Source organism: Rhodnius prolixus, unplaced genomic scaffold (assembly GCF_049639745.1).
Source record: "Rhodnius prolixus isolate KJV_2025 unplaced genomic scaffold, Rpr scaffold_10, whole genome shotgun sequence".
NCBI lineage: Eukaryota > Metazoa > Arthropoda > Insecta > Hemiptera > Reduviidae > Rhodnius > Rhodnius prolixus.
The window spans coordinates 8,915,487-8,935,572 of record NW_027411615.1 but is presented as its reverse complement, the minus strand read 5'-3'; the positions used below and the strand labels follow the sequence as shown (position 1 = coordinate 8,935,572).

General features: G+C 29.2%; 3 protein-coding genes across 12 annotated transcripts in view; 2 read left to right on the top strand and 1 right to left on the bottom strand.

The window, feature by feature from the left end:
- Window positions 1-892, top strand: part of LOC141456712 (mitogen-activated protein kinase kinase kinase 7-like) — a 13,695-nt gene extending 12,803 nt beyond the window's left edge. Inside the window, exon 12 of the mRNA XM_074132934.1 lies at window positions 142-892. Coding sequence (XP_073989035.1) covers window positions 142-252 — 111 coding nt within the window. The 3' untranslated portion in view covers window positions 253-892. The remainder of the gene's footprint in view (window positions 1-141) is intronic.
- LOC141456718 (glutaminase liver isoform, mitochondrial-like) overlaps window positions 1-6,181 on the bottom strand; it is a 10,119-nt gene extending 3,938 nt beyond the window's left edge. For 4 of the 8 annotated variants that reach the window (XR_012459925.1, XR_012459926.1, XM_074132950.1 and 1 more), the window contains exons 1-3: window positions 6,013-6,181; window positions 4,962-5,218; window positions 4,442-4,573 (exon numbers count right to left, since the gene is read on the bottom strand). Coding sequence is in view for 6 of the 8 variants with exons in the window: in XM_074132950.1 (XP_073989051.1) it covers window positions 4,442-4,573; window positions 4,962-5,218; window positions 6,013-6,025 (402 nt within the window). In the remaining 2 variants the exon portion in view is untranslated. The other 4 variants (XM_074132947.1, XM_074132946.1, XM_074132945.1 and 1 more) reach the window with 4 other exon arrangements.
- LOC141456717 (mitochondrial 2-oxoglutarate/malate carrier protein-like) lies at window positions 5,301-20,086 on the top strand. Of its 3 annotated transcripts, XM_074132942.1 has the most exons (5): window positions 6,202-6,421; window positions 6,618-6,854; window positions 14,580-14,984; window positions 16,453-16,665; window positions 19,996-20,086. In XM_074132942.1, exons 1-4 carry the CDS (start codon window positions 6,354-6,356, stop codon window positions 16,658-16,660), a joined length of 918 nt encoding a protein of 305 aa, XP_073989043.1. In that variant the 5' UTR covers window positions 6,202-6,353; the 3' UTR covers window positions 16,661-16,665; window positions 19,996-20,086. The 3 variants fall into 3 exon arrangements, with proteins under 3 accessions (XP_073989044.1, XP_073989043.1, XP_073989042.1); XM_074132943.1 differs by lacking the exon at window positions 6,202-6,421 and adding an exon at window positions 5,301-5,654 and having other exon boundaries at window positions 16,453-20,086; XM_074132941.1 differs by having other exon boundaries at window positions 16,453-20,086.

Here is a 20,086-nt window from a genome sequence, read left to right as displayed (position 1 = left end):
CTGCGATCTTTCGCAGACTTCTTAGTCCAGTTCATTAATGACGCAGCATATATCTTCTCTTATTATTATGTTTAATTTAAGGTGCGTGGACATCGAAGGTCATTAGCGCTATTTATTTTCATTATTTTTATGTATTTTCAGAAAAGTTTGGTTGACTTGCGAAAATCTCTGCAACATCAACTAGAAGTTATACGCAGTCAACGAAACACCGGAAGGGAATGTCATCCTCATCACCATGCACATCCTACATAACTGATAAGAATGTTCCCTTTATTTTGTTTGTATATAAATACATAATTTATGCATTTGGTAATGCATTATTGGTTAATTAACTTGTATAGTAATATGTCTTCTAAAACCAGATAATCAACCTAGCTCCATCTGTAGAGTTTGGAAGGGTTTTTTAAAAAAAAACAACGCTTTTTACAATAGCAATCAAATCCTTATTTTTTTAGATGCAAGAACTGTACAAAATTTAACAGATCATTTAAAATTTAGTTACATAACAGTAAATGTCATCTAACTTAGAAAACATGCTTAATCCTGGGTTTAAATGTTAATATATTTAACTTGACTTTTTAAAGTGTCAATTTTGTATATTTCATTATATCTAATTTTTAATCATTTGATACAAAGGTATCTATTTTTAAAGTTGCCTTTCCAATAAACTAGATAATGTTACTAGTTGCTATGTTCTCCGCTAGGTGTTATTACCTAACAATGTTTAACCTTTTTGATGAACACCCTACTTTAAAGCTTGAGCTTTATAAGTTATGTTTGTCTTTCTCTTGTCTTAACAGGAACCTGCAGGTCCACACAAGGACATTTGTCCCCTCATTGTGTAGCAATGTGTTGTTAATACTTTATTAGAATATCGGAAATACATCTGTTTCAGGAAGATCAAGCACTTTGCTGTATACCTCTCAGTTCCTCGCTCAGTCACGGATAATGTCAGGCATTTACCTCTGCTTCATAGAAGGCTAACCTTGCAGACCACTTTCGTATTGTTTTTGAAATTCTTTAATAAAGTCTAATTAATATATGGACAATTATTAAGGCGCCACGGTAGCCGCGGTTAGAGGCGAGACCTGTTTAGCTAATATGAGTGTGGTACTGGGTTCGATTCCCGATCTTAGGCCTTGGATTTTATTTAATGGGTAATAAAAGAAATTTACAGTAAAGTATGTTTGCTAGTCGCCTCCGTACACGACACCTAATTGTTAGTTGGACGTAAAATCCGCCTGAAAAAATAAGCTTTACTTTACTTTTTATTGGCAATATTATCTCGTAAAGGGTGCTGGTGCCGATTATCTGGTTTAACTCTGATTATCTTTAATCTTAATATTTCAGATTCTTGTAAGAACAAAAGTTCTTCATGTATAAATAATGTTATACGATTAAACATGTAAAATAACTGAAAAAGAATTAAACATATTAGGATATATTTTTGGAATAAAAAATATTTTATTGAAACGTATTTAGAAAGTTCAACAGCCTCCTTACTTAAAAATATGTTCCAAAGTAAATTGTATTTAATCAAACAAAACATCAAATTTACTATTTTATTCTATTTTCATTATGTTAATAGTCTTGCTGTATGAAATTTTAGCGTTAAAATTACTGTTAACTGTGATGAATTTTAATTTGTATGATATTATGTATATTTTTTATTTATAAATAACTTACATATAAAAGAGATTTACTAAAAATTTCTTCTTTTTAATTCAACCTCTCCGACGGTACTTTACTGAAAATTTTTTTCATTTTGCTTAAATTTTTACTGAAAATAGGTACAACGATTTTCTTTTAACTTTGTGTACAAATTTCACTTATATTGATCTACCTCGTTTATACAATATTAATTATTGTTTCAGACCAATTCGCAATAGACATGTGGATGATGAAGGTTGGTAGAGAATCCCGTAATCGTAAATACCCTAAACTTCCTTTTCACCTGATTTCCGCTTTGTTTCTAAAATTTATTTCATGAACTAGCCATTTGTTTACAAAAACATATAAACTTTAAAATAATGAATATGAAAAGAACCATTCTTTAGCAGCACCAACAAATATGGGGTAATACCGTTAAGTTGTTTACTAAAATACTAATACCCGTGTGCAAAATTGAAAAATCTTCATGAGTACCTCAATTTTCTGTTCAATGCTAGTTTTTTTTGTATAATTTAAAGTTATTTTATTCATGATTTGCGCTTATTATTCAAATTTTACAACCAACCGTATACTTCAAGAATTGGTCGCCATCGCTGGATTGAATAACTGCTTTACTTAAAGCTCCTAGTTACTAGTCATTAATAAATAAATGCCATGTGCTGACATGATATATATGAAGTATAGATTTTACTAGATTAATATTTGCTAATATTGACTTCTTCATTACAAAATTAAGTGTTTAATGAAAATTCTTTTACTGCAAGTAACTTACTATTAAGATCTTTCACTTTTCTGTGACTTTTTCGAAAGTGGATCAGTATTTCTCTAAATTTCGTATGTACTAAGGACATCTGTAAATTATTATTTAAATAATTTTCTAGTAAAAATTGGTTAAAAGCACAATTAGAGGCATGTCCGTAGGTAAAAAGTGTAAATTTTCATTCTAATGCACAGTATTACAACTTGGATAATGTTAATAACAATTAGGTATATTTTAAATTCAGAGTTAGAATATTTGTGGTGAAAAAATGAATAAATTAGAACCTTTAAAATTAAAGTAAGAGAAAGTCTTACGTTCACTCCACATTTTGTTTTGTTTTGTTACTAAAGTATTTTAATTTTAGAACAAAATCAGTTTATTTAAAAGAAAAAAAAAATGAAATTATTTTTATTTTTTGGAATCATTGTGAACATTCTCATTTAAAGGAAAATTTAAAAGAGTTAATTCTTGATAAATGTGTTCATCTTCTAATTCTTCTAATATTCTTATAGCACTTGTATTCTTATGAATTTTAGCTATATTCATTGGCGTTTGTCCCCAAATATTTTTTTCATTAATGTCTGCACCATTTTGTACCAAAAGATTGATCAATGGTGTGTACCCACTTAAAGCGGCTTTATGTAAAGGTGTCTCTTGCTTTATATCTTTAGCATTGACATCAGCTCCAAAATAAAGTAATGTAGCTACTGTGAAAACTTGCAGCATACTGTGCGCACCTAAGCTGGCTAAGTGCAGCAATGAAAGTTGTGCTTTATTTTTGAAATTTGGGTTAGCACCAACTTTTAGCAGCAGATATGTTATTGATTCACTAGGATATGATATCAATGACATGTATAATGGCGTTCGGTCGAAGCAATCAATCACGTTTACCTGTTAGGAAATTTTATTAGAAAATAATAAGTCTTACCAAAAAATTTATTAAACAAATACGCGTATGATGTACTATTTACAACATACAAAATTATTTACGTCTGTTAGCCCTGACAGAATATTTTGATCTATATTTCTATCACGTTCGCTACATTTTTTGGAAGTCACTTAAAGGACAGGACAAGTAAGGAAAAACAGAACAAATTACTACAATTATTTACATCAATATTTTTTATTTTCACTTAGTAAAATTGAAAATAAAGTCAATAAAACTTGACAAACCCATGCTGTGTAAATAAAGATATTCCATTGAGCAAATAAACTTCAGCACCAGTGTTTTAGTAAAATTTATCAAAAACAAGCAAATTTCAAACACCTGCTAAACCATAATTTTTAATTTTTTGTTTATAGGTATCTTATTTATTATTGTAACATTCACAAGAATACAAGGCTTTCCTAAAAGTTCTCAAAATTCAACTGAAGAATAAAACGAAACGCATAAGATTTAAAATAATCAGTACGAAACAAATCCATGAAACTACAGCAAGTAACCAGAAAGAAAATATTGACCAATTCCTTCTTTATTAATTGGTTTTCATTTTACCAGTCATTAACATTTTAAAAATTATATCGCTTAAGAGGAAAGACAGAAATATGCCAACATATATGATAAAAACAAATATACAAAAATTACAATTAAAAAAAAAGTAACATTAGTATTGCGGTTTCAATGATATCTGGCTTTTACTGTTAAACTTTTATAGAAAATTCTAAAAGTTAGCTATTAGAACAAAGCTGAAAATATTGTAATGACTGAAAAAAAGTTCTAATGAGAGGCCTATTAAAAAGTGAAATCCCAGCTAGCACATAGTGATAAGTATTGTATGTCTGAACAAAACTGTCATAATTTGTTTAATACTAAAATTAAGACAGATAACCAAAAGAGAGCCAAAGACAGTAGCTTTGTTTCGGTTATATCTACCTAACACTGAGGATTACGGTCTGATGAAATAAACATATTTAATATTAATTATGAAATATCTGAACTTGGGAATGAAATAAGTTATTTAACTTCATCACATTAGACATTAAATAGAAGAAAAAAAATTATAATCTTACATCTGCTTTGTATTCAATCAAAGCTTCAACAAATGGCAGACGTCCATGAAATGTAGCCGTATGCAGTGGCGTCATATCAAACAATGATAATGCATTCGGATCTGCGCCAGCTTCCAGAAGAATAATTGTTATCTAAAATGATTATAGATGTTAACAACTAACTTTTTGTTATATTAGTCATCAGAAAACAACTATATGTACTGAACGTACAAAATAATAGAAACTATAGTAAATAAAATTAAAGAAAGCTGTAGTTAAATACATTTTTTTTTTACTTTGGCGTCAACATCTGAAGTCATTAGCGCCCGGAGGTTTTTCAGTGCAATGACGGCCTCCGGACAGTTGTTCTGTCGTTAAATAACCAGAAAGAGAGCTGTGAGAAGTTCCTACGAGAATCTAGAAATCAGCAGCTGGATTCAGAACCATGAATGGATTGGAATCTGATTCGCTACCACTCAGCTAATCTCTCCCCTACAGATTCTATTAAAATTAACTACGAATAGTTCTTAATTCTTTATACCTTGAAATGATTATGGTACACAGAGAGTTTCAGTGGAGTATTTCCATAAACAGTTCTTAAATTTAAGTTTATTCCTTTCACCGTAACTAAAAATTTTGCCATCTCAGTATAGCCTTTTTCAGCTACCAAATGTATAGCAGTAACTAAATCTGAACCGCTTGAATTTACATCAACAAATCTTAAAGCTCTTCTCACTCCATTTATATCATTATACAGTGTTGAGGTTAGTAACAATTTTACTTTTTTCGGAAGTTCACCTGGAATAAATTTAATTATAACTGTTTTATTGCGAATAATTCTACCTAGACAAATTAAAAAATAAAACTGGTGATTTGTTTCACATTCGAACATATACTATAATGACATAAGTAATGACTTTTATTAAACCATTGCAACACGTAGCTAAATTCTTATTTCTTTTGTTTTATAATTTTATAATTTTGAAAATATATTAAAATTCTTATAAATAAAAGCCAGCAAAGAAGAAAATAAAGAAGTTCCAAATTATATGAACATCTATCACCAAGTATAATTTCACTGAGTAAACTTAGAAACGACCCCAAATTGAAGCAAAATCTGGGAAATACGTAGTAATATTCCTGAAGAAATAAGTGTTCCAGAGTTATGAAAACAAAGTACAAGACTGGCTCTATTTTCTTGTATTAAAGGGAAAGATGGGTTCAAAGTGGTCTGGTATTTTCATGCAATATTTAATTTGTTCTATGACTTTAAATTATTTTTTTAATATTTCGCAATTTTGTATTTTCGCGGAGGTATCTATGTTCTTTAAGGTCTTGGTTAATAAAACTTAAGATTATGATTCTTATTTTATGTTTTAAATCTGAATGAAGGTTACTACGGAAAAATAAAATTTCCGCAATTTCTAAATTGAGCATTTTTATAATTAAGATACTGGAACAAAATTCTACTTTATCAGTTAAAATATATATATATATATATCACATATATTTTACTATTACAATCTTACCATATAATTATGTTTCATACCACAGTATACTTTGAATGAAAAAAAAAAGTGTAATAAATTTACTTTCAGCACTCATGATGCTTAACGCCCTCTTGAATTTAGCTCTAAATCCTTCAAATAATAGTCACTATTTTTAAACAATTTGTTATCACTGGTAAATTTAACAGCACCCTTTACATGGCCCTGGACCTCGAAATGATATGAAGGTAGGTTTCTAAGATGAAGGTTAGGATTTAGTTCGGAGATTAGATGTATCATTGAATGTTGCGAATGTACAGCCAAATTCTGATTCAGTCTCACTTCTCAGTTGTGTGTAAGCTAATCGAGGTGAACGGTGTCACCGCATCACGGTTAAAACTTCTTTTGTTTTATATTTAAAAAATCTATTAAAATTATTTTAAATAATGGCCAGCAAAGAAGAGAAAAAAGAAATTCCAAATTATCTGAAATTTGTTTTTGGAGGACTCGCAGGGTTAGTTATTTTTTTTACAATTTTTAATTTTTTTTTGGTATAATTTAATTAAATGAATTCATTTGAGTGAATCCTGAGTATTGTACAAACTTTTTTTGATAATATATATATTAAGCCACTTTTTAATGGAAAGAAGTGAATATTTTTATTACAGTGAAAATTCTTGGTAAAAATGATATATTTTTTTATATTTTAGAATGGGAGCCACTTGTTTTGTCCAACCTCTGGATCTTCTTAAGAATCGAATGCAGTTAAGCGGAATTGGTGGAGGTGCGAAAGAATACAAAACAAGCTTTCATGCATTTAAAGCTGTTTTACAAAAAGAAGGATTTTTCGCTTTTTATAACGGACTTTCGGCGGGTTTATTAAGACAGGCAACATACACCACTTCTAGATTAGGGGTTTATACCGTCCTTTTTTCCAAATTTAGTAGGTAAGTATTATGTTTTGTATAAGAATTATTTAGAGAAAATGTTGTGATTACCTGAATATTCATAGAAAATGTGTCATTTGAAGATTCTTTTACAATTCTTTTTTAGATATAGACATAAATCTAATAGAGGGAATCACAAACTTTATTAATATTTCGTTATTTCTATATTTGCTGGAATGTTGATAAAAATCTTCAATTGTTCTATAAAAAACAGTTCCAAATTATCGTCTTATCAGCTAGTCCATCATGTAAACAAACTTTTTTTTTTAATGTTAATCGTAATTTTTGTTTATTCAAAAAAATTAACCAACAAGTTTTATTTTTAACTGAATAGAGATTGTATTTCTTGATAATTTGGTAAATAATGATAATCTTTCAATGTTACATAATTACAGTTTTAGGATAAATATTTTTTTAAAGATGCCTAATTTAAGGACATTTTATTGATAATATAACATTGTTATGAAAAATTCGCAATTGCATTTCGCCTTAGATAACTTATAAATAAGCTTTCATTTTTAAACCGCTTTTTGCCTTGTTATAAAAGTGAGGTTGTAAGAGCAGCAATAAATTTCAATAATTTAAATAAATTAAATTTTAAACAATTGATTCTACAAAACTTACAGATTACTAATTAACAAGTGTTTTTCCAAAATAAGTTTCATAATAATTATAGAGAAAATGTGGTGATTACCTGAATATTCTTAGAAAATGTGTCATTTGAAGATTTTTTACCATTCTTTTCTGTTATAAATACATTTTACATTTCTTTACTTTCTCAAGAGGAAGTATTGAAATCCTGTACATTTTCGATTTAATAATTTACTAATAAGTAATTTTAATTTTGTTTTTTTATCTCTTGTATAGATATAATTTTTTCTGAAAATTTTAAGTGCAATCTAAAAGAATTGGTCTGTCTTTATATAACTTATCTTTCCATCTATATTTTTAGTTAGAAAAAAATAAGTAATCCCAACATTGATTGATGAGTTTTAGTAATTTGCCGTACTTAGGTTTTTAGAAGTTATTGACCTAAATTGACAAACTTGTTTTTAATAGATAAGTAAACTATCATTTATGTTTAAAGGTTTACATTACAAAAACAGTAATTAATGAATTCAAACATTTTTTTTAACAAGCTAGAGGTTTATTAATATAACCGTATACAGTAGAAGGTCGTCCACTCTTTTTCCGGAATACTGACACTAACTTTACCTTTCTTGTTATGGAGGAAATAACAGAACAAGGTTAAATTTGTCTGTTATAAATACATTTTACATTTCTTTACTTTCTCAAGAGGAAGGACTGAAATCCTGTAAATTTTCGATTTAGAATTTAATCGGAAATGCAACTCATTAAGGTTCTCTCCGTACGAACATTTGGTTTTTACAAATCGTCTTAGGGTTTGTTGTAATTTTGTGTATTTTGTTTTAAACACCAAAAGTGCCATAGAGATATGTCAGTAGTGAGTAAAAAATAGAATTAAAAGTTGTTTTTTATTATTATGAATGAATTTTTCATATCGCCTTCGACTTTATTTTAATTTAGTAATCAAAATTAATCCTTAGAACTTTTTCATTTGAAACAATCACTTAGGAATGTCTACTTTACGGCACTCCTTGTGAGAATTTGGGGTTAACTTCTTATCTAATGTGCCGTTGCAGAGTCTGGCCACGTTAGGAAAAATTTTGAATTTGAATCAATTCCTTGATTTTTTTTTTTTTGTTAAGCAACTTTTTTGAAACCAAAAGCTCTTGTTGATGTGTTTAATTTTTATTACTTAACACTCTAATAGAAGACTACTTCCCGTTTTGGAGGTGTTTTGAAATTTCGAGTTTATCAATTCGGTAAATTGTTCTGTTTTATGTTATAAAATCTGGACTGTTGAGTGTCAAGTTGGAAAAACTTATCTTTTTTTTTGTATCCACACATACAACACTTTCCCGTTGGTTCAGGTGTTGAGTGGACATGCGAATTTAGCGTATTATCTTTTTAAATATGGCCTTACCCAGTCGCCAATCTGCGCTGGCTGTGGTGAGTGCAATGAGACTATGCGGCACTTTGTTGAGAAGTATCCTGTTTATTCTAAAACTATATTCCTCGTCTTCGGAAGGTTAAACGACGTTTCCCTCCCGGATATTGTGGCATCTGGTAATCTTTAAGAACTCTCTAGTTTTATAGAAGGCACTGGGCGATTTAGTAGCCATTTTCCCTAGTGTCCTGTCGCTAATTTATTAGTTTATTGTACTGTTATCCGGCAATCCGGATTTGTTGGTTTTAACGCCCTGGTGTCTCTTAAGAGGGGAAGGGTGGGCGGGGAACAATGGGCATTTTGGATTGCCTGCGTTCCCTTCCCCCTTTTGAGGGAACCGCTCTTTGATAGAATTTAATTTAATCTTATCTGCAACACGGATGTGTGCCTTCATCACACTGACTAAGTGATACGGCTATATGTGCTGCATTTGAAGAGTTAGATTCATGTATTGGTTATTCTTTAGTTGATTTTTTTTCTACAAATATTTGTGAAAATTCATTCAACAAAGATCTTAACTCATTTAATTGTAGAACACACATATAACTTAAATGAAATATGTAACAGCAAAATCGAAACTCAGTTATGAAGACAGTCGTGGCCATTACTGTCACGTATGCACTAACATGTAAACACTCTTTTGCAAAAAAAAATACTCTTGTAAATGAGGATTTGCCCTATACTTTAAAGAAAATTTGGGAATTTTATCTTATATAGAAAAAGAGGAAAAACGATTAAAGTTGGGTGTTTTTTAACGTTACGCTTTTTCTTGCAGTTTTTGACGATAAGCCCTTATGCAAGAAGTTCACAGCTCTTAGAATTGTAGCGAGAAAGTATGAGGTTTCACAACCGATTTATTTTTATTTCTTTATTGAAATATTTAAACCTTATTTTGTCCAGTTGTTCAAAAAAATAAATTACTAACGGTATTGTATATTCGTAAATAATACAGTCATTTTAATTAAATTGATGCAATATAAATACATAATAAATAATATTATCACACCTTATACGTTCAGAGTAAATAATTAATAAAAATAATTTATTATTATTAAAATATTTTCCATCCATGGTCATATTAACATAAAACAAAATTTGATTCGTTTGTCATAACCACATTGTAAAAATTTATTTCTTCAGTTACCTATTTTATTGTTGCAATAATTTCTGACGTTTTCTATTAATAATTTTGAATATCTAAAAAATTGCATTAACATTGAAAAGGCGTTCTACTCTTGTAAATTCGCATTTAGTTGTAGTGATATTTATGGAAGTTTCTAATTTTGATATCACAATGATTTTCAATATTTTTTAGGAAACTATCCAATAATGATATTCAAAATTTCTCTATGTTGTAAACGAGTTCCTGTAAACAAAATGAGATATGTACAGTTTATAGCGACGAGGTTATAGACGCTGCCAAGAAATTAAAAGTTAGACCGTTTAAGATTATAATATATTCTTTAAAGTTAAAGCTTAAAGTTTTGTCTTGGATTTTTATTCCTTTTAAGTTCTATTTCTTCCTATTTTATTCGAATAGGAAGTCTTACTATTCTAGTTGACTTGTACACATCTCTTAAAAAAAAAATTGTCTAACCCATTTTGTATCCCTGACCTCGACCCTTTTACCTCTCCCCTGTTACATTCACATGTTTACGTTGTTCATGTTATTGATCTTAGAATTTTTGCAAATTAAATTTTTTTTGAAAATTCCATCCACGTGGTGATTTGTGTTTACTATTTTTTAAGAAATGATAAATAAAATTATATTTAGTTGATAGCTAACTTATGCACATTACTGGTGTTTTTGTAAACATTATAGGCAAAATAAGACAAAAGATCCTCTAGTCATATTTGAATTTAGACCTCACTTATTTGAATAATCTTCCATTTCATACAAAACAGTTCATGATACAAGGCAACTGTTGTTATTATCATTGAATATTATGATGTGGTGGTTCATTATATACACTTGCTACTAGCAATAAGAAGTAAAGTAATCGTTTATTTTTACCTCGAATTCGAGAACTCTCTGAACAAAAACATGGTTTATGATTTCGAATTTGGAATCTTTGACATTATAGGAGTGAAGACGGTAGGTGGTACCAAATTAGAAATTGATAAGCAGTTCATTTATTTATTTTATTATTATTATTTTTTTTTTTTGCGCATCAACAGCTGAGGTTATTAGCGCCCCGAGCTTTTTCCAGTGCACTGCCGGCCTCCGGACAGTGTTCTCCTGTTACAGACAACACTGTCCATCACCGGACAGTGAGCTGTAAGAAGCTCCTAGGAAGAGAAAATCTAAGGGTCAGCTGCTGGATTCGAACCCGGGACCTCCGCGTGGGAGTCCAGTATGCTAACCTCATAGCTAATCCCTTCCCCTATATTATTATTATTATTATTATTATTACTATTATTATTTGAGATCGTTTATTTAGTTACAATCAACGCAATTTTTTTATTTTTTAAATTATTTATCTTCTTTTTTTAAAACTTTCAAATTAAATCTAATATTAATTATTTAAATAATCTGAATTTCCTTTGAGAATATCGTTATTTCAGTGGTGCCACGATAATCTTGAAATGTGTAACACATTTTGAGGCCAATTGAAAGTTTCTATTAACCTTGGTGCACCTAGTTTCTTTGGTACAAAACAGTAATTTCTTAGCAGTTTTTTTGATATCCTTGTCTTATTTTATTTATACATAGATTTTTTTTTTCTTTGTTTCTTTTATTATTTCACAAAAAGTTATATTGGAAAATTCCAAACTGTTGTGAATAAAAAAAAAAGTGGTTAAAACACTCATATAACTTTTACAGCAATTTAAGCTATTAAATTTTCACCTAACTTAACATTTATACAATTAACTTCCATATTATACATATTTCCTGTAATAAAATAAAGTGTTAACAGATTAAGGAAGCACGATAGCTAGCTCTGAACCCCTAGCAAAATCAAAATTACCAGGAAAAAAAAACATTCAAGCTAATTCGATATGCTCTTATATTAAATGCAAGTTTCAATTGAAATTTTGGAATTGTTGCAATAAATAATAAATAAATGAAATTACAATAAACCATTCTGTACAATAATGAAATAGGTACACCTATCCCCCGATTTACACGGAAGATAGGTTCCAAAGAAAACCGTGTAAATCGAAATCGATGATTTTTATACATAAAACCGTGTAAATCGAAAATAAACTAAATGTGCATAATTCAGTTATTTCAAAGTAAAATAAAACTAAATACATCTTAAAAAACAAAAATAATAGTAGTGTATACAGGGCGCTCAGCATAAGACTACGGTAACTTCGGGAGGCGATTCTGGGCATCATTTGCAACAAAAAATTCCATATAAACTATGGCTCGATTCGGCTCCGTTTTATAGATATTTTTAATTTTATGTTTTTTCAAGGTGTTACTACTTTTTAGCAAAAAGATGTCTATATTTCTCAAACTATTAAAGCTACAGCTATTTTAATAAGCTCATTAGAAAGAAGGTTAAATTTCCTTTTAAATAAGCTAATTTGTATTCCAAAATAATAATATTAAGTATTTTACTTTGTGGCCCAAACATAAGAAATAGAAAGTTTCTATTTTTTTTCAAAAACTTTGACTTCATTTTTCTCAAAAACATTTCATATGAAAAAACCGTGCACTATTCAGGAAAAACATCTACATACGATCACCTTTCGAACGGTATACAATAATTGGGGTTATGTTAAAAATTGACGCAGAAATCTGTTTAATAATGAAACACCCTGTATAATTCATTTTACGTGTAGAAACAAGAAATATAAATTAAAAAGTTGAACTGAAAATTTCATTATGTACTGCTATCACTTTCATAGACTCTTCGTTTTTTCTTTCTGTTTACTATGATGTCACTTTCATCCCTCGATAATATTTAGTGCAATTCACTTTCGTTGTTAGATGAATAAGAAGCAATTTCAGATCGCTGAACCTTCGTAATGAAATCCGTAATTAACAATTGTGTTTGGTTTTTGGTCAAATCCTTATAGACCTCCTCATATTGAGTTCACTAAATCACATGAATATGTATAAAGTTTGATTATAAGACCCCTGATATAATGAGAGCGACGCGTTTTTTTTTACAGTTCCTGCTACTACAAAATCGCGTTGCTATCATTCCACTTAGTGCACACTTTGTCGACTTGAACGACGGACTGGGACTGGCTCTCATTGTACCGGGACCTTAGTACATACAAAATAGGAATACACTTTTTGTACCACTTTTTAGGTTGGAATAAATGAAATTCATAGAATTATTACTACCAATGTAAACAAATCGAACGGAATTAAAAAATGTGTGGATTTTTTTTTTTTTAATTTCATATTTTAAAAACCGTGTAAAAGTGAAATCGTGTAAATCGGGGGATAGGTGTATTAGTAGAAATAAATTTTACAATGTAGACATGGACAACAGATTCAGTTTGTTTAATGTTAATATGGTTATAGTCTTTTGATAATTGTAAAATCGAATTTCTGTTTCACTGACATTCTCAAAAATATATTTGAATATATTTAGGAATATATTTTTTATAGACATTTATATTGTCTTTTATAAATATATATGTTTATCTCGCGAATTTTTCTGAGAGCCTTATAAAGTCATATAAAAATCTTCATTCATGTACTGTCGATATTTTATAAAAGATATATAAAAGTCTAATTGTAAGAAAAATAATTGTTTACTTATTTCATATCAGGTTTAAAATAATCTTATTTGATTTAATATTTACTGTATATTAATATTTTTTTTTGTCTTTAGCGGTCTATACAAAAGACCATTTAAATATATTTTCAATTGAACGTTGAGAAGCTTTAAGTTAAGCTTTCTTACTGAGGACACTCTGATACAAGTTTTACTAGGGACTGTTTTAAATAAAAGTAATAGACTTACAAGTAAGCAGTGTTTGTACTGTACAATGTTTAAACAAAATATTGTTTCTTAAAAAAATCCCCAAAGAAAGGAAGCATCTAGTCTGTACAGTTAAATTCGATTAATTAATTAATAAATTTACTATGAAGTCTGAATTTAAGTAACATATCTAACTCTTCTTAATTGTATTAAATAATAAGACCATACCGTAGCGCTGATTAGCACTTTAGAGGGAAGTGTCCTCGTCACTCACACAGAATTGCTTTTTTATTTTTTCCTTGAAACGTGTTTTTTTTAAAATAAAAGTTGTAAACATGTACAATGACTGCACAAAATTCAAATAAAATCATTGGAGACAGTATGAAAAGAATGTTTTAAAAACATGTTATTCTAGGGACTTCGGTTCCGAATTATTAGCACCAAACATTAGGAATGCATTGTGTATATTTCATAGTGTTGATACTGAGTTTTGTATCACTGGCTAGACTTCCTACGAAGCTGTAGCTTGTCCCAACCTTTACAAATGCCTCTTCAAGCAAGAGGCACTGTCCTGAAACAATGACACTTATCTATCTCTGCTCGATTAGAATATAACTTACTACATCTTTCTGGGATGGATTTCTAAGGATGGTTGTTGTTAACTTATATTCGTCAGATTGAAGTGTAAACATTAATTGATGAATGCATTGAAAGAGAAGAATTATATTTTTGCCTTTCTTTATTAATTATAATTTTCCTACTTATTAGTGCCTTTTTAATTTAGAACTCTTTAATTTTTTTTAGTGATGATGGTGCTCCTCCGTCATTCTTGATAAAAGCTTTATGCGGTATGGCCGCTGGAGTAGTTGGAGCTTTTGTCGGCACACCAGCAGAAGTGGCTTTAGTCAGAATGACATCTGATGGTAGATTACCAGTTGATCAGAGAAGAAATTATTCATCAGTTTTCAATGCGTTATTTAGAATAGTTAAAGAAGAGAGTGTGGTCACATTATGGCGAGGAGCTATCCCTACAATGGGAAGAGCTATGGTTGTTAATGCTGCACAATTAGCATCTTATTCACAGGCTAAGGAAATTTTAACGAATTCTGGATATTATCAAGAAGGAATATTTTTACATTTTAGCGCTAGTATGATTTCTGGTTTTGTTACTACTGTTGCTTCAATGCCTGTTGATATTGCGAAAACAAGGTAATTTTTTTCTTTACTATTATACTACTCATAAAGTTTATTGAGGCGGAAACAAATGGAAGTTGTATTTATAAGGGTTATGAATCCACCCATACTTTTGGAAATCCAGTCTTATTTGGAGTTTAAAGCATTCTAAAATATTCTTGACTGCCCTAAGAGTAGTGCTTCTACTAAAACCGTAATGAACTCAGCTCTTAATTTCAATACGTATTATAAACAAACTCCCCAGTATTTTCACTTCCATTTTAAGGGATTTCAACTGGAAAGTTTCTAAAGAGCTAAATAAGACTTCTTTTTTTTCATTATTTATTTAAAAACTCCAATTTTATTACTTTTTATTAATACCGAAAATACCTTCCATTGTTGGACACATGGAGTGGTGAAAACGTACTTTATACATTTTTCTACACAAGATTGTTAGATAAGTCACTCTCTGCAGATAGATGAAAATCTAAAACCGGTCAGAGTGACCAAAAAATAAAAATGCCACAACGAATGAAATGAGCCCAGAATGAGCTTTTTCTCTGCCAGCTGTTAATGGCGGATACGATTCCTTGCATTTTAATACATAGAAAAATTACATTTCACTATGAACTTCGGAAGTCATTAATCAAATCTTTTCCTGCAAAGGAATGTTGGCTAGGAATCAATATAGACGTATTGTAGGATATATGGTAGATCTTATCTTCAAAATGGGTTAATGAAGTTCAATGTCCAGTAGTTACTCTTAAGAGTTAACACCCCTGATAGCTCCAACAGGAAAATCTAACTTGTTTTTTTGCACCAGCTGAAAATACCGTAAGACAGATCTAACTGAAAAGCTGAAATAGGTTAGACGGACAAAAAAAAATACTGCTACAACCGATGAATTTCTTCATACAGCTGAGCTGATGAATTCCTTACGTTTGAAAACAACGAAAAAATCGCATTTCACTGATTTCGCCAATAAAACCATTTCAAATTGTTTTTAAAATTGGTCCATAGAAGAGCATTTCAGATAGATGAGGGTTTCATAGAAGAAGGATTGCGTCCATTCTGCGGGTGTTTTTTTTTTCCTGGCGGTGTAAGTTATGGGGCATTAGATTATATGTATCTCTTTTCTACCTTTTCCAAAATACGTTTACAGCAAAAAAAAAGGCTACATTTACTCGAGTAATCTTCTCATTACCTGCACCATACTATTTTCTAAGTTATCAAGTATTAAAAAATATCTTTTTGAGAAAAAGGTTTAAATTGCTAATAACAAACAACAGTCGTATTTACCTTTTATTTTCCTCTTCTGTCGCGACATTTTTATTTCATTCGAATAGCACAACTAACCACTTTTTGTATTTAAGGTTAGATTCTAGATTCTTTACTTTGCAATAAAGTCGTCACGAATCAAAGCAGCATAGTTTCCTTATCATTGCACAATTGGTTTTCTGTTCTAATATTCAATAAGATTTTTATTTATTTTTTTCATTTTCAGAATTCAAAACATGAAAGTTATTGATGGAAAACCAGAATTCACCGGATCTTTAGATGTTATCATGAAGATATTAAGGAAGGAAGGTATTTTTGCATTATGGAAAGGATTTACCCCTTATTATGCTAGACTTGGACCACATACCGTTCTGACATTTATTTTCTTGGAACAATTGAATCACGCCTACAAAACAAATGCCTTAAAATTATAAAGCAGGTAAGTTTATTAGAATAGATAGTAATTATATTAATCGAAGAAAATACTTAATATTGAAGACATACGCACGAAGAATCTATAACAAAATTATTTTTTATTGACAAATAATTAGAAACCGAGCACAAGTTCTGTGTTCAAAAAGTTTATTACTATTATTTATAAGCTTATAAAACTTAATACAACAAAAAAGTCCATATTTTTAATTAGTTTCTTTAAATGGTCTATTGTATAGACCGCTAAAGACAAAAAAAAATACTAATATACAGTAAATATTAAATCAAATAAGATTATTTTAAACCTGATATGAAATAAGTAAACAATTATTTTTCTTACAATTAGACTTTTATATATCTTTTATAAAATATCGACAGTATATGAATGAAGATTTTTATATGACTTTATAAGGTTCTCAGAAAAATTCGCGAGATAAACATTTATATTTATAAAAGACAATATAAATGTCTGTAAAAAATATATTCCTAAAGCAAAAATTAAATTAATAAGCCGAAGTATAAATTATAAGATGTTCATTCTTGTTCCTCAATAAAACAATCGGTTATGTTTTGACTAATTGCGCCTAATATCTTACTGAAGATTTGAATTATTATTGCTGCGCCACGCTATAATAATTTTATAAGCACTACATTTAGTTTTAATATCTGTTATTTAAAAATAACTTAATCTCTTGGTTAGTTAGATCCCTAAATTAATAAGAATCTATTTTAGCAATAAAAAGTTGTTGAACATTATATTTAGCATTAGATCTTTTTGCCACCCCTTTCGTATTGTTTTCGGAATTATTGAATTATATTTAGATTGGAATTTTTTATTTTTTTTTTTTACTATATTTATTATATTTGATTTCAAAGACACTTTGGTTTAATATCTCATTATATTCAGTTGTAAGCATTATGGGTTTTTGTAATAAATCTTTACATTTAAAAGTAGCTGAACGTTGGTACATTGTTCGCAAAAATTTATTTTATACAATTGAAATTCTGATTGAATAAAGCAGTATAAATAAACTGTGAAAGTTTCAGTTCTGTAAATGTACTTTGTGTGGATGATGCATTTTTACTTGTAGTTCACTTTGTCTGCAGTCCCTTTTTTGTCAGTGAATTTTTTTTTTTGCCTTTTTTTAGCAATTAATTTTAACCATTAAAGAATTAGCACAGCATCCATGACATTAATTTAAATATTTTAGATTATATTCATTAATATTATACATTAAACATTTATTAACATCGTAATTTTTACAAGATTTATGGCAAAGTACAATTTCTTGATATTGTTTAATCTCGTCATACAATCAGACACGAATAAAATCTTATTTATCAGAGATTATTACTTTGTTCCCGGTACCTTGGGAATTTTCATAATAATTTTTCAATAAGCTTCATGTTTTGTATAAAATTAGTTCCAACTTAAAAAAATCTTGTTATTCTGCCATCTGCTGTGTAGCATTGAACTCATTTGAACCCGGTTTAGGCGGAATAAAATATAATAGTAATTTATCAAGAGATTTACATAATTAAAGATATTAACAAGAAACAGACATGTGCTATGCATATATTTTCATATTCATACTCTACAGATACGTGCTTATTACTCCGTTCTAGTAATTTAAAATTGTATCGCAAACTGTAATTTCCCAATTTAGTTCTTGTTTTTGTTTTTAAATTACGACAGCGTCTCGATTTTAAGGTAATTTCTGAAAAAAAAGTTGTAAGTTTTTGATTTGAAAATCATAGTGACATAATTATTAAAGATATACATTTATGGAAAAAGTTGTTATCTTTCTGTTTTTATCATAATATGAAAACCCATAATGTGTTAGTTGTTTTATTCATAGTTTATTGAAAGATAAAATATTACAATTCCAGAAAGACTGAAATTTGAAATATTAATAACTTTTTTTGTTGAGAAAAATAATTTTATATATATTCAAACGAGGCGCCACGTTAGCCGAGTGGTCAGAGGCGAGACCTATAAAGCTAATATGTGTATTGTGGTACTGGGTTCGATTCCCGGTCTTAAGCCTTGGATTTTATTTAATGGTTAATAAAAGAAATTTACAGTAAAGTATGTTTGCTAGTTGCCTCCGTCCACAACACCTAATTGGTTGTTGGACGTTAAGCCCGCCTGAAAAAATAGGCAATTACTTTACTTTCATATATTCAAAAGTTGTTGTTTCAGTATTAAAATTTCCTAAATCTAATCTACCATAAAAAAAGGTAGGTTTTTGTTAACTTCCAAGTAAGACTGTAAGTTCTACTAATTTTTGTAAAACAAAAAGAACGGTTAGCGCGCGCTATTAGACTGCCTATCTTCAACAGTTTGGATGCCTACCTAAAATCTAACACATGCAGTCTATTTAAGAGTGGTATACTCTTAATGCAATTTTACTGAGCAAGTAAGTCATAGATTTTTTCCTTTCAAAAAAAGTTAGGAAATTAGGTCAGTTATGTTTAAGTATATACATACATTCCTGCTTACTTATATATATATGTCCAAGTTTTCCTTACTGTCATGTATTTGTGGAATTGAGCTTCAATATGGTTTATTACACAATTTTGTTTCTGTTTACCATAAACGCTCATCTCCTCTTCTGATTAAATAAAAGTTTAATTAATAATTGTTGAAATTACTAACATGCGTTTTCATAATAAACTTCGTGGCCTGGTTTAAAATATTGTTACATTTAGAAACAAGCAAGGGCATTGTCCTAATTATTTGTAGAGGGGGGGATTAAAAACAGGAACTGTTGTGGATATTTCCGTTTGCTAGGTGAAAAATAATAAAAATTTTGCTTTATATGAACTACTTTATATAATTACACTTGTAGTACCGATTAGCAATCAATACTTTTGTATATTTCCTTGGTCTAACCTCAGTCTCATCTCCTGTCTGAATCATATAATACAGTACATTAGCCAAGCCATCCATGCTGAATTTTAAAAATTCTGCTTTCTCTTTTCTAAAAAACTATTTATGTGCTAATGGGATAGGATCTGATGGTAATATTCATTGGTTTCTAATTTTTCTGAATTGTGGGGCCTACTATATAAAAATTTACATTAAAAATTTAAACGTAAATACTATTCTTTTATTACCAGTAATTTAATGGATCACAAAATAGTTTTTTACATTTTCAGTAAAATATAGTCTGTATTTATTATAGTGTAAGATTTATTTCAGGCATATAAATTTCTCATAGTATACCTAATATTTCCTTTATCTCTCAACGTCCCGTGCTTATTTTATAGCTTAATGAAGTATCTACATATTATTTTTAACTTGTGTTAAAAAAAAATTTTTTTGTTGATAAAGATTGCAAAACATGGGCATATGAACATAACCAAACTGTTGACTAGATCTAGCGAATCAGTAGGGCGCGCTAGCTTTAGAATTCCGCAAAATG

Coding starts and splice junctions, on each gene's coding strand:
- LOC141456717 (XM_074132942.1), top strand. CDS start 6,354: ATGGCCAGCAAAGAAGAGAAAAAAGAAATTCCAAATTATCTGAAATTT. Junction 6,422..6,617: donor GTTTTTGGAGGACTCGCAGG/GTTAGTTATTTT, acceptor TTTATATTTTAG/AATGGGAGCCACTTGTTTTG. Junction 6,855..14,579: donor CTTTTTTCCAAATTTAGTAG/GTAAGTATTATG, acceptor AATTTTTTTTAG/TGATGATGGTGCTCCTCCGT.